At 44.1% G+C, this 14174-nt stretch overlaps 1 protein-coding gene across 1 annotated transcript; it reads right to left on the bottom strand.

Annotated features, from left to right (window-relative positions):
- Positions 1-1647: 1647 nt before the first annotated feature.
- zbtb39 (zinc finger and BTB domain containing 39) lies at positions 1648-13378 on the bottom strand. The gene is made up of 7 exons (XM_083974691.1): positions 13265-13378; positions 11859-12287; positions 9912-10260; positions 9622-9628; positions 8871-9268; positions 7323-7679; positions 1648-2796 (listed from the first exon to the last, which is right to left on the bottom strand). The coding sequence occupies exons 2-7, from the start codon at positions 12260-12262 to the stop codon at positions 1702-1704; spliced, it is 2610 nt and encodes an 869-aa protein (XP_083830817.1). The 5' UTR covers positions 12263-12287; positions 13265-13378; the 3' UTR covers positions 1648-1701.
- Between the last annotated feature and the right edge of the window lie 796 nt (positions 13379-14174).

The following is a 14174-nucleotide window of genomic DNA, read 5'->3' as shown; positions in this document are numbered from 1 at the left end:
GAACCGGGCCGATACCATCAGAACCGTCAGATCAATACAGGACCGTCAGACTGATCCAGGACTAGGGGTGCACCGAATGGCATTTTTTTTGGCCGAAGCCGAATACCGAATAAAATCAAAACGCTTGGCCGAATAACCGAATAATACCGAATACCGAAAGTGGTTTTAATTTTTTTTTTTTTAATAGGGCCTATTGGATAAATAAAATATTTTTTTAGACTTAATTTTCAAAGAAAGTAAATTATGTTTATTGACTATTCGGCCAGTTTTTTAATATTCCAGTTGCCGTTGCTCATCAAAAAAGCACAACAAGTTAAAGGGATAGTTCAACATTTTGGCAAATTGGCCAAATAGTCATAGCAGTAGGTTCGTTACCTTTATTTGTCGGTGCAAGCTATTTTTAGAACAGCGGAGCAGAGCTGTGAGCTGCTCAGAGCTACGCTACGGAGGCTCATTATGGGATTTCTTGGTTTCCCTCATCAAACTCATCAAATACACAATCCAACAACTCCACAACGCTCTGGTGGACAAGTTGTGAGCTGCACATTCACCACGCTATGAGATAATAATGGAACGTTACAAAACGGAGCCGTTTTAGAGGTAAATACAGGGTAAATACTGGGTTGTGCAGCTCACAACTTGTCCACCAGAGCGTTGTGGAGTTGTTGGATTGTGTATTTGATGAGTTTGATGAGGGAAACCAAGAAATCCCATAATGAGCCTCCATAGCGTAGCTCTGAGCAGCTCACGGCTCTGCTCCGCCGTTCTAAAAACAGCTTGCACCGACAATTAAAGGTAACGAACCTACTGCTATGACTATAGGGATTATGGCAATGGGCCAATTTGACTAAATGTTGAACTATCCCTTTAAATAAAGTTTTTCATTTATATCGGTCCATTGTGAGTGCTGAAAGATCTATGAAGTACATTCCATTCTCGGAGCGACGTGCAGCGGTGCAGCTTCCCCCCCACTGCTCTTGTTGCTGTTGTTTTTCCAGCAGTCGGAGTCACTTACTAATAAAGCTCCATGGGGTTTAAGCTGCCGGCTCGATCGTGGCTCGATCGTCGCGCGATCGCATATTTATCAGACTTTTTTTTATTATATTCGGCCTTGCTTTTCACTCATTCCACCGAATGTTGCTTTTTTTTGCAATATTCGGCCAAATATATTCGGTTACCGAATATTCGGTGCATCCCTATCCATCAGGAACCATTAGTCTGATCCAGAACCATCACACTGCAAAAACCCCAAATCTTTCCAAGAATATTTGTCTTATTTCTTGTCAAAGTGTCTAATTTTTACTCAATACTAACCTCTTTCCACTTAAAATAAGACTCATTACGTAAAAATTAACTTGTTTTTAGATCATTTTCATTTGTTTCAAACAAATTTTCACTTGAAATAAGTAGAAAAATCTGCCAGTGAAAGCAAGTTGTTTGTGCTTGTAATAAGAAAGAAAAACTTGCTCCACTATCAGATTTTTCTACTTATTTCAAGTGAAAATCTGCTTGAAAGAAGTAAAAAGTGTCTAAAAACAAGCTGCTTTTTAATGTGATGAGTCTTATTTTAAGTAGAATGAGATTGTTTCGACTAGAAATAAGACAAATGTTCTTTTTTGAGATTTTGAGTTTTTGCAGTGCAGGAACCATCAGATCAACACAGAAACATCAGTCTGAACCGATCCAGAGCCGTTAGAGCCGTCATGCGTCGGCGGCGGCGGGCAGCGGCTCCTTGGAGTGGTCGTTGTACATGAAGGTGTGCTCGATGTTGAAGTCCGGGGGCAGGTGGTCCTTGTGCAGCTCCATGTGCGAGGACACCAGCTTCAGCGTGGAGAAGTAGAGGCCGCACACGGTGCAGCGGTACATCAGGGCGCCGGCGTGCGTCTTCAGGTGGCAGATCATGGTCGATCGTCCTCGGAAGAAGCGCAGACAGACTTTACACTGGTACGGCTTCTCGCCCGTGTGGATGCGCAGGTGGTACGTGAACTCCCCCGAGTGGGCGAAGCGTTTCCCGCAGTAACGGCACCGGTACCACTTCCCCCGAACTCCAACTCCTGCCGCCGCTACTGCACCGTCATGCTGCTGCAGCCCAGCGGAGCTCCCGTTGGTCAGAACCACAGAGGATGAGGAGGACGAGGAGTTGCTGTGGTGGTGGATCGGATTCTGGAAGAACTTGTCCGGAACGCTGAAGCTGAAGCCGAGGCCGAGGTTGCTCATCTTCATCAGTCCTCCTCCTCCTCCTCCTGCTCCTCCGTCCCGTGGCGAGGAGGAGGAGGGAAGAGGAGGAGGAGGAAGAGGAGGAGGACAATCCACCGCCTGGTCGGCTTTACGTTTCCCGGACCAAGCTGCTCCCTCTAGCGGCTCGTTGGTGTGGAGGCTCAGGTGGCACTGGAACGCCGACGACGATCGGAAAGTCTGTGTGCAGAGGAAGCAATGCAGCTCCTCCACTCCTGCTGCTCCTCCTCCTGCTCCTCCTCCTGCTCCTCCTGCTCCTCCTCCGTCAGTGCCGACTCCTCTGTACGCCCGCAGCGCCGCCGCCGACCGCTCCCTCTCCTTGGCCGCCGCCTCGTGAGCGTGCACGAACATGTGGCTGTCCAGCAGAGGGCGCTCCACGAAGCAGCGCGTGCAGTGAGGGCAGGTGAAGACCGGGAGGGAGAGGTGGGAGAGGGAGTGCCACAGCAGGGAGCAGAGGGAGGAGGAGGAGGAGGAGGAGGAGGAAGGAGGAGGGAGGTGGTGACACAGACCACAGCTCAGAGTCTGAGGACACACGTGGCTCAGCAGGTGATCTCTGACGGCCTGCAGGGGAGACACACACACACACAGCTGAGTCAGCTCCTGTTGCACAAACATGACGCCACATAATATACAGACTTTTATTTTGAAATTAAAGTTTAAGTGTTTTTCTAACTTCTCTGGGTTTAAATCTGTAAAACAAGGTGCTGCTGCTGGTTACAGATTACTGCGAGCACTTTAAAGGTATAATGTGTAGGAATTCCCCCCATCTAGCGGTGCGGTTGCATATCTGAACGTATTCTTGATGTTGCATTCAGGTGAAATGGGGCAGACGTCAGACAGACAACAGACGCTGCATGTAACAGGATAAACAAGCGTCTATGTAAACAAGTGGTCCGTGACAACATGTTGTCATGGTGATGTGGTATTGTTTTTACCGTCTTTCTCTGGTGGAGTAAAATGACATTCGGTTGGTTTGCCGACGGCCGTCTGCCTGACTGCACCTGAATGCAACACCAGTGCCTCCGTCCTTCCTCACACTACACAGTGGTGACAGTTTTAACAGGCCGTTTCCGTGGTTACCTACAGTCACGATGCAACATGGCCGCCTCGGTTCTGTGCGTCGCCCACTTATGTATTTGTAACGACTTGTAACAACTCATTCTAAGGTACCAGAAAGCTTTCATTGTATGCAGCTGTGATTCAGGAAAAAGGGTGATTTTTTCTGCTTCGCCGCTGGTCTCACATTTGGGTTTATTCTGACAAAATGGTAGCTCCTATCAGAAAAATGAGCAGACCGTGGTCGTCGTAAGGACTTCCTGAACACTTTGATATGATTTTGGTGTTTCTACAGTAAATAGTTTGGGAACGTGGGAAAGTGGCGTGCACAGGGGGCAGGGGGGGCGGTTGCCCCCCCTCGTGTCCCAATTGTTGAAAAACGCGTGCTAAAGTGCCCCCAGGGAGCCAAAACGCGTGTTAAAGTGCCCTCTTGGAAGCCAAAACACGTGCTAAAGTGTCCTCATGGGGGCCAAAACGTGTGCTTAAGTGCCCTCTAGGAGCCAAAACGTGTGCTTAAGTGCCCTCTAGGAGCCAAAACGTGTGCTTAAGTGCCCTCTAGGAGCCAAAACGTGTGCTAAAGTGCCCTCTAGGAGCCACAATGCGTGCTAAAGTGCCCTCTAGGAGCTGAAACACATGCTTAAGTGCCCTCTTGGGAGCCAAAACGCGTGCTTAAGTGCCCTCTAGGAGCCAAAACGTGTGCTAAAGTACCCTCATGGTAGCCAAAACGTGTGCTAAAGTGCCCTCTTGGAGCCAAAACACATGTTAAAGTGCCCTCTTGGAAGCCAAAACACATGTTAAAGTGCCCTTGGAAGCCAAAACGTGTGCTAAAGTGCCCTCTTGGGAGCCAAAACACGTGTTAAAACAGGCCACATCAATGTTTTTTAGTCTTAAGGTATTGATATTATAAAACAGGCCAAATCAACGTTTAAAAAGGCCAAATTTTTTTCGCCACCGACCTGTGGTCGTCGGCCAAACGCACCATGTCGCTACAGTCTCACTCTTGTCATTTTCTGAAACTTGGCAGCCCTGAAAGTGCCCTCTAGGAGCCACATCTAGGAGCCAAAACATGTGCTAAAGTGCCCTCTTGGGAGCCAAAACACGTGTTAAAGTGCCTTCAGGGAAGCCAAAACGCGTGCTAAAGTGCTCTCTTCAGTGGCGAGGACGCGCTATTAGGTGCCCTTTTTTTCCTTTTCGCCCCTGCCCTTCAAAAAGTCTGTGCACGCCACTGAACAGGGGTCCCTTCTGCTTCTCTCAGAAAATCTTTGTATTAGAGTCAGTGGCCGCACTCAGAGGCTCACAGTTTAAATCCTGTAAGTCTCTCTGCTCTGTTGAACACATTGTTAGAGAGAGGACAAGTTTGTCTACAACTGTGGAAAAAATCACGTGTGTAGAGTGTAAATTGTGTCCAGGAGCAGCGTGGAAAGAGAAACGTTTCAGACAGTTTCAGACAATTTCTCCCACTCTAGCCGATGATGTCACCCACTCTGACACGAACATTCCGTGCAATACACACCCATTATAATCTCAACATTTCTCCAAAAATGATCATGGTCATTGAACAGGGATTGATCAAAAACTATAAAACCTATCGACACGTCGGATTCATACACCAATAGACAAGACTTGTGTCTACATTTTAAAGTTTAAATAGAGTCTCTAGGTGAAAGTATGCCTGAGTGGTAGGCGTTTGAATAACTCCAATAAATGGTCTTCTTAACTACTCTCCTTTGGCTTCGCCCCGTCGCCCCGGTGTGTTTCCCCCGTGGCCCTAACTCCGACTTCTGGGCCCATTACTCTGAAAAGACCCTGGTTGTGTCCGAAATCACTCCCTCATTCCCTCCTCCCTACTCACTAGTGAATTCAATATAGTGACTATATAGTGGACTCACTGGTCAAATAAAAAAACACTTTCGGACACTACTCCGCTGCACAGTTAATGACGTATTACGTCGTGTAATTAAAACGTTCCGACCGCGATCGTAACGGCTGGCGTAGGTACCATGGATACAACCATGGTAGCGGCCGGTGTAGCATTGACCTACTGGTGTATAGGTACCAACATAAAAAGAGGAGTAAAGCAATATATTGAGCGGTAATATATATATTTAAGCATCAAAGATGTTCAATCAAACCCACATAGTTTGAAACCATGTTCAAAACACACACAGCCAGTGTCACAACTAAGCATAAAGTCCGCTAGCTTAATGCTAACGTATAATGTAAAATCTCATAGACGGGCTAACAGAAATTAGCATCGCTATCCAGAGTCTGTGGTCAGTTTATAACGCTTGTTAGGAAATTTGCTCTGACGTTTGTTGTGGGAGTCTGTGGAAGCCGCAACCGGACAACTCTGGCACCTGGACACATTTATTTGGTAGCTCCACCGGTCACTACTTGCATTTATTTGGTAGCTCCACCGGTCACTACTTCATTTATTTGGTAGCTACAACAGTCACTACTTCATTTATTTGGTAGCTACACCGGTCACTACTTCATTTATTTGGTAGCTACACCGGTCACTACTTGCATTTATTTGGTAGCTCCACCGGTCACTACTTCATTTATTTGGTAGCTACAACAGTCACTACTTCATTTATTTGGTAGCTACACCGGTCACTACTTCATTTATTTGGTAGCTCCACCAGTCACTACTGCATTTATTTGGTAGCTCCACCAGTCACTACTTCATTTATTTGGTAGCTCCACCAGTCACTACTTCATTTATTTGGTAGCTACACCGGTCACTACTGCATTTATTTGGTAGCTACACCGGTCACTACTTCATTTATTTGGTAGCTACACCAGTCACTACTTCATTTATTTGGTAGCTCCACCAGTCACTACTGCATTTATTTGGTAGCTACACCGGTCACTACTGCATTTATTTGGTAGCTACACCGGTCACTACTTCATTTATTTGGTAGCTACACCAGTCACTACTTCATTTATTTGGTAGCTCCACCAGTCACTACTTCATTTATTTGGTAGCTACACCGGTCACTACTGCATTTATTTGGTAGCTACACCGGTCACTACTTCATTTATTTGGTAGCTACACCAGTCACTACTTCATTTATTTGGTAGCTCCACCGGTCACTACTTCATTTATTTGGTAGCTACACCGGTCACTACTTCATTTATTTGGTAGCTCCACCAGTCACTACTTCATTTATTTGGTAGCTACACCGGTCACTACTGCATTTATTTGGTAGCTACACCGGTCACTACTTCATTTATTTGGTAGCTACACCAGTCACTACTTCATTTATTTGGTAGCTCCACCAGTCACTACTGCATTTATTTGGTAGCTACACCGGTCGCTACTGAATTTATTTGGTAGCTACATCGGTCACTACTGCATTTATTTGGTAGCTACACCGGTCACTACTGCATTTATTTGGTAGCTACACCGGTCACTACTGAATTTATTTGGTAGCTACATCGGTCACTACTGCATTTATTTGGTAGCTACACCGGTCACTACTGCATTTATTTGGTAGCTACACTGGTCACTACTTGCATTTATTTGGTAGCTACACCGGTCACTACTTCATTTATTTGGTAGCTACACCGGTCACTACTTCATTTATTTGGTAGCTACACCGGTCGCTACTTGCATTTATTTGGTAGCTACACCGGTCACTACTGCATTTATTTGGTAGCTACACCGGTCACTACTGCATTTATTTGGCAGCTACACTGGTCACTACTTGCATTTATTTGGTAGCTACACCGGTCACTACTTCATTTATTTGGTAGCTACACCGGTCACTACTTCATTTATTTGGTAGCTACAACGGTCGCCGGTGACCGCAATGCATGATGGGATATCTTGCTCCGGTTAGTGACCATCGGATGTTCACTACATTTTGCGGTGAATTGTGGGATAGATTCAGTCACTATATAGTGAACATTAATAATCACTAAACATTCGGACACCACTACAACAACTGGTCACTAGATAGAGAGTAGGGGGGGATTTCGGACACAGCCCCTGTGATGTTTGTGTGTCAGAGCATCAAACCACCGACCTGGAAGTCGTGGCCGAGCGTCTTGTTGCAGGCGGCGCACTGCAGCTCGGCGCCGAGGTCCTGGCCGTTGCCCCCGCCGCTCTGCAGCGCCCCCTGGGGGAGCGTGTAGCTGCAGGACGTTAGGCGGTGGTGGCGCAGCAGCTTCTTCTGGCTGCAGAACTCCATGCGACACATGCCGCAGGTGAAGAGCTGCACGCCCACGTGGGACAGCGTGTGCGTGACGCTGGCGGCGCGGTCGGTGAACATGGCGCCGCACACTCTGCACAGCCCCGTCTCCGTCAGGTGGCTGTCGGCATGACGATGCACCGCCGCCGGGTCGGGGGGGAGGGGGGCCGCACAGGCTTCACAGGACAGCAGCTGGAGGAGGACAGAGGAGCAGAATTAACTTTTTTAATTTTAGCACTTTTTCTAGATTTTTTACGTTTTTTTGAGAAATCTTACCAGTTTCTTCTAGAATTTTTTTTTTTTTTTATTAGAAATTTTACCCTTTTTTCTAGAGTTTTTGAAGTTTTTGGAGAAAATTTTACCACATTAAAAAAATATATTTTTTTTTCCTTTTTAAAATGTTTTTTTTTTACCACTTTTTCTAGATTTTTTTAAATGTTTTTTTCAGAAATCTTATCAGTTTCTTCTAGAATCACATTTTTTAAATACATTTTAACCTTTTTTCTAGATTTTTTGAGAAATTTTAACCACTTTTTAAATTTCTTTTTTTTTTTTTTTTTTTACCAGTAACTACCAGATTCTTCTAGAATTTTTGAACCTTTGTGTCTGAAACAGACTTTTTTGTCCATTTTTGATTTTCATTTTGCGACTATTTCATAGTGGTTTTCGCTAGAGCCTTCAACATTGTTAAAGGTTCATCATTTTTCATATATTTTTGAATTCCAAACCCGATCCTGTATAACACCTTAACACTCTGAAAAAACAAAAATACCGACACATGTACTACATTGGACAAAAGTGTCCAATGTTTTTGAAGCCATAAAAAAGGCATATTTTACAATATTTTTCCAGTTTTTTTTGCATGAATCTTCTTATCCACTTCTCCTCTATTGATCCAAACCATTGAATTAATTAATTTCAGACTTTTAACCCCTTCAATGCCAAAAAATAAAGTCCCTGGGGAAAAAAGTGGTGAAAAATGCACATAAAAAGGGGGTTATTTCCAAAAAACTGAATGCAAATTGATTTTGGTTTGGAGGAATTAGATCAGTCTTGGATATGTCATTGATGAGTAGCAACACTGATTTCCTGGGGTTTGTAGTTTTTTGTACACGGGACTCTTGGGAAAAAAAACGACACATGTACTACATTGGACAATAGTGTCCAATGTGTTTGAAGCCATGAAAAAGGCATATTTTACAATATTTTTCCAGTTTTTTTTGCATGAATCTTCTTATCCACTTCTCCTCTATTGATCCAAACCTTTGATTTAATTAATTTCAGACGTTTAACCCCTTCAATGCCAGAAAATAGAGTCCCTGGAAAAAAAAGTTGTGAAAAAAGCACATAAAAAGGGGGTTGGACACCGACAGAGAGTCTCACCTGTCCACCGGAGCTCCGTCCGTCCCCGTCCTCCACACACACCAGGTCGTCTTCATCCTCCTCCTCCTCCTCCTCCATGAAGTTCTCGTCGTCGCTCAGCTCGATGATTTCTCCCGCCAGCTGCCTCCACTGCTCCTCCTCCTCCTCTTCCTCTTCCTCCTCCTCCTCCAACTCCTCCGTCGCCTCCATCGCTCCGTTCTCCTCCCTCCTCTCCTCCTTCCCCCCCTCCTCCTCCTCCTCCTGCCTGAACATCAGCCGGTCCTCCAGGGTCTCTCCTGAGGAGGAGGAAGTCGGAGCGCAGAGCTGAGCCGAGGAGTCTGGGAAGGAGCAGCAGTCGGACGCCGTGTGGTCGCCGCTCCGTCCGTCTCTAGAGGCGTCGTTACAGCCTCCTCCTCCTCCTAGGGGTGGGCAAAAACATCGATATGGCAATATATCGCGATACTTTATATCGCGATACGATATCAATATTCAATATTTAAATATCGATTTTTTTTTCTTCAAAAAAGGAGCAAGCTATTTCCGGCCGACTTGCATAGTTCTGCCTTAACTTTTTTGGGGGAATTTTCCCACTTTTTCTGGATTTTTAACGTTTTTTCTTTCTTCTAGAATTTAATTTTCTTTTTTTTTATAAAGAAATTCTACCCTTTTTTCTGGAATTTTTGAATTGTTTTGAGAAAAGAAAACTTTTTTTCATTATTATTATTTTTTTTTAATTTTTCCACATTTTTTACGTTTTTTTGAGAAGTCTTACTTTTCTTCTAGAATTAAATTTTCTTTCTTTTTTTTAATAGAAATTTTACCCTTTTTTTCTAGAAATTTTGAGAAAATTTTACCACTTTTTGAAATTATTATTATTATTAACTTTTTTTTATTTTTTATTTTACCACTTTTTCTAGATTTTTTGGGGAGACATTTTACCAGATTCAAATTATCGTGATGCGTATCGTATCGTGAGGTCCTTGGCAATACCCTACCTCCTGCTCCTCCTCCTCCTCCTCCTCCTCCCACCTCCTCTTCCTCCTGCTCCGTCTTCAGCTGCAGCAGCGGAGCCTCAGGATGCAGCAGCAGCATCGCGTCGCTCTGATTGGACAACATCTGGCCGTAGCCCAGACTGGACTGGACGTCCTCGGCCTTCAGCTGCAGCGTCAGAGCGTTGACGTCGTCGTCCCGGACCGTCGAGGTCGACCGGACCGTCGTCGTCGTCGTGGACCGGACCGTCGTCGCCGGGGGGAACAGAGGAGAGGCAGCGGCGGCGGGAGTCGGAGCGGCGGATGAAGACAGAGACGAGCAGGAGGCGGCGGAGGAACACACCGACGACGACGACGCAGCCGTCACCGTGGAGACGGCGGCGGCTGACACCACGCTGGAGTTCAGCACCAGGTCTGCAGGACTGGAAGAGGAGAGAGAAGACAAAAGACAAAAGAAGTCATGTTTGGTCTAACAGAGAGTTATTATCAATAACACAAACATCAACAACAAGTCTTTTCATACAAATATTTACAGTAGGCATCCACACTGTAAAAACTCTAAATCTTAACAATAATATTTGTCTTATTTCTAGTTAGAATAAATCTCATTCTACTTAAAATAAGACTCATCACATTAAAAGCAGCTTGTTTTTAGACACTTTTTACTTCTTTCAAGCAGATTTTCACTTGAAATAAGTAGAAAAATCTGATAGTGGAGCAAGTTTTTCTTTCTTATTACAAACACAAACAACTTGCTTTCACTGTCAGATTTTTCTACTAATTTCAAGTGAAAATGTGTTTGAAACAAGTGAAAATGATCTAAAAACAAGTTCATTTTTAGGTGATGAGTCGTATTTTAAGTGGAAAGAGATTAGTTTTGCCTAGAAATGAGACATTTTGACAAGAAATAAGACAAATATTCTTGGAAAGATTTTGAGTTTTTGCAGTGCATGTGGACGCTGCTCTATCATGGAGTGCACACACATTGATCATATTTGTAGTAAAACACAGCAACGTATCTATTTTCTTAGGAGACTAAGGTCTTTTGGTACCAGAAAGCCTATTCTGTTAGTGTTCTTAGTGTTCTGCAGTATGGAGTCAGTGCATGGTATAGTTGACTGGGTCATCCAGAGAGTTAATATATCAATAACACAAACATCGACAGCAAGTCTTTTCCTACAAATATTTATCATGCATCCACACTGTAAAAACTCTAAATCTTACCCAGAATATTTGTCTTATTTCTAGTCAAAACAAATCTCATTCTACTTAAAATAAGACTCATCACATAAAAAGTAGCTAGTAGCTCTAGATTTTTTAAACTTTTTTTTCCTAAGAAATCTTAGCACTTTTTTCTAGAAAATGTTGAACTTTTTTTTCTTTTGTTAAGAAATTTTACCACTCTTTGAAACTTTTTTTTTTTTTTTGAATTTTCACCACTAATTCACATATTCACGGTATTTCTGATGTTTGCCTCAAAACTTTTTAAAATTTTGATGTTTTGTTTGATGTTTGTTTGGCGCTACACTGTGTTGATGTGTCTCGGACGCATGACAAATTTCTGGTGTTTGCTTCAAAATTTTAAATGTCTAGATTCTTTTTAAACTTATTTTGAGAAATGTTACCAGTTTCTTCTAGAATTTTTAAAAACTTTTTTTTCTTTAATTTCACCACTTTTGAGAATCTTTTAAAACTTTTTCTTTCTTTTTTTTAGGAATTTGACCACTTTTGAGAAAATGTTTTAACTTTTTTTACAAAGAAATCTTAGCACTTTTTTTTTCTTTCTTTTTTTTAAAGAAATCTTACCACTTTTTTAAACTTTTTTTTTTTGAGAATTTTTACCACTAATTCACGCCATTGGCCCTAAGAGTATTTCTGGTGTTTGCCTCAAAATCTTTCAAAATTGTGATGTTTTGTTTGATGTTTGTTTGGCGCTACACTGTGTTGATGTTTCTCGGATGCACAACAGATTTCAGAAGTGATTCTGACTATAAATAAAGTAACTCAACAACAACTCAACTCAGCAGCTTTGCAGCTGGCGGTCACGGCCGGCTGCAGGTCGGGGAAGACGGCGTGGCAGGCGCGGACCAGCTCAGCGACGCCGAGCCGCTCCGCCAGCTCGTACAGGACGCCCACGTCGATGAGGTCGGCCAGGATCTCGCCCGTGTACACGAACGTCAGCACCTTCTCGAAGTTGGCGGGCGAGATGAACTCCAGGGAGAAGGCGGCGGTGGGCGAGGCCGGCGCCCGCGCCAGCAGGTTGCGGAAGTACGCGCCGGCGGACGCCAGCACGGCGCGGTGCGCGGCGAACGTCCGGTTCCCAACCTGCAGCAGAACGTCACAGAACCGCCGGGCCTGACGGCAGCGGTTCAGCTCGGCCAGGAGGCTGGCGGCGTGGCCCGGGCCCTGCAGGCGGATCCTCATCGCTGCTGCCGAGGCCACACACCAACTACACACAACACAGATACACACTTTAAAGGGACAGTTCAACAGCTTTATGGCAAACTTTTTTTTACTACGGGCAAAGTGGCTCCTAACATGAAATTTATGAGCGCAAACAGACGTTTATTTACTTCAACAAGCCGACATGTTTGTAAAACTAGATCTAATTCAAAGTCTGGCGGAGTCGAGACCCAAGTTGACGCTCGGTGTGTTCAGGTGCAGTGGGAAGCTCCCGTTTGTGTCATAAACACAGGAATATCAACTCTTTACTTGCTTCAAGTAAAAAAAACACAAACGCATGTTTGAGTCGCCATCTGACGCTGTCTGTGGAAAAAAATGTACACTTGAACTAATGGTAGCTTCCCACTGCACCTGAACACACCGATGATAACAGATTTAATTTATCAATAAGTTCAATAACTTATCCTGATGCTGCTCTTTGCTTCAGTCGCCGGTGAGTCAATTAAATCATATTATTTCTGTCCAGTATAATAATAATAATTTCATTTCTGTGGCTGTGACACCAATAAAAACAGAGAATAATAAATAACAATAGAGCTTTACATAAATATCGGTAAAATACATTTAAAAAGACCAAGTAGCCCAGTACACAGGAGAACAGATCAGTCTCCACCTGGAGCTGATCCAACTGTTACCTCCTGTGTTCAGCTTGGAGTTCTGTCTTTATTTTATATACATAGCCTATATTTTATTATTATTATATTATTACTATTATTATATTATTGTCGCTGTTTAATTGTCTATTTCTATACTTAGTTGTGTCTCTTATTCATCTGTGTTGTGGACGACAGCTGCTTCCTTCTGCTAAATGACAATAAACACTTTGAATCTGGATCTTGGATGAAGTGAACCAGCTGATCAGGTGATTGATCAGTGATCAGATGATCGATCCCAGTGATCAGATCTCTGTATTGCCCGGTGTGAAGCAGCGGAGCCTCATAACGACCCTCTCCCTCCACTCACCCTCTCTCCTCCTCCGCCTGCAGCCGCTGATCCTCCGCGGAGCCTCGTGTTTTTCTGCTGCTCCACCGTTTAGGTTTAGTGTCTTTATTATTTTGTATAATTACAGCTGCTGACGCTTCCTCCGTCGCGCCTTTATGACGTGTGTCAACAAATTCAGAGCCGCGCGCTGACTTCCATAGCGACCGCCCCCTGCAGGCGGAGCGGGGGACTGCAGCGGCACCAGAGGAGGTGGAGACCATAGTAGACTGTAAAGCTAACACATCCATGCTGTAAAGGTGGAGTGAGACATGTTTCACTGCAGAGAGAGAAGCAGCAGGGAGGCCTACAGTCAGTGACATGTCCAGACTGCTGCACTAAGCACCGTGTGTGGCTGCAGGTTTCTGTTTCAACCAGTGCAGAGCAGCACAGTTTGACCAAGGCAAGGCAATTTTATCTGTATAGCCCGTTTTTACCACCAGTTTGTCTCAAAGGGCTTCACATGGCATCACAACAACATCCTCTGTCCTTAGACCCTCACATCCACTGAGGAAAAACTCCATGGAAAACCCTTTTAACAGGGAAAACCAGGAGAAAGCTCAGGGTGAGAGACAGAGGAGGGATCCCTCACCCAGGACGGACAGACGGGACAGAGATGTTGTTACAGACAAGAAAACAGTTTATAGTTTATGACACAGAATATGGGAAACCAATCAACCAATCAACTCTCTGAAGACTGAGATCAGTTGATTATCCCTGTAAAGCCTGAACCATGAAATAATTGTCAGAAAATTCTGAAATTTTGAAATTGGACCCTTTATTGGACCTTTCTGACAAAAAATTCAATTTTTTTAAATTATTATTATGAGATTTGCATAGAAAATTACCTTACATACCTGCTGTATCTATTTAGATACACACGTTTTCAACACGG

Source organism: Trachurus trachurus (assembly GCF_905171665.1).
Source record: "Trachurus trachurus genome assembly, chromosome: 7".
Taxonomy (NCBI): Eukaryota; Metazoa; Chordata; class Actinopteri; order Carangiformes; family Carangidae; genus Trachurus; species Trachurus trachurus.
Note: the sequence above shows the minus strand (reverse complement) of the source record. Positions and strands in the feature narration are given on the sequence as shown.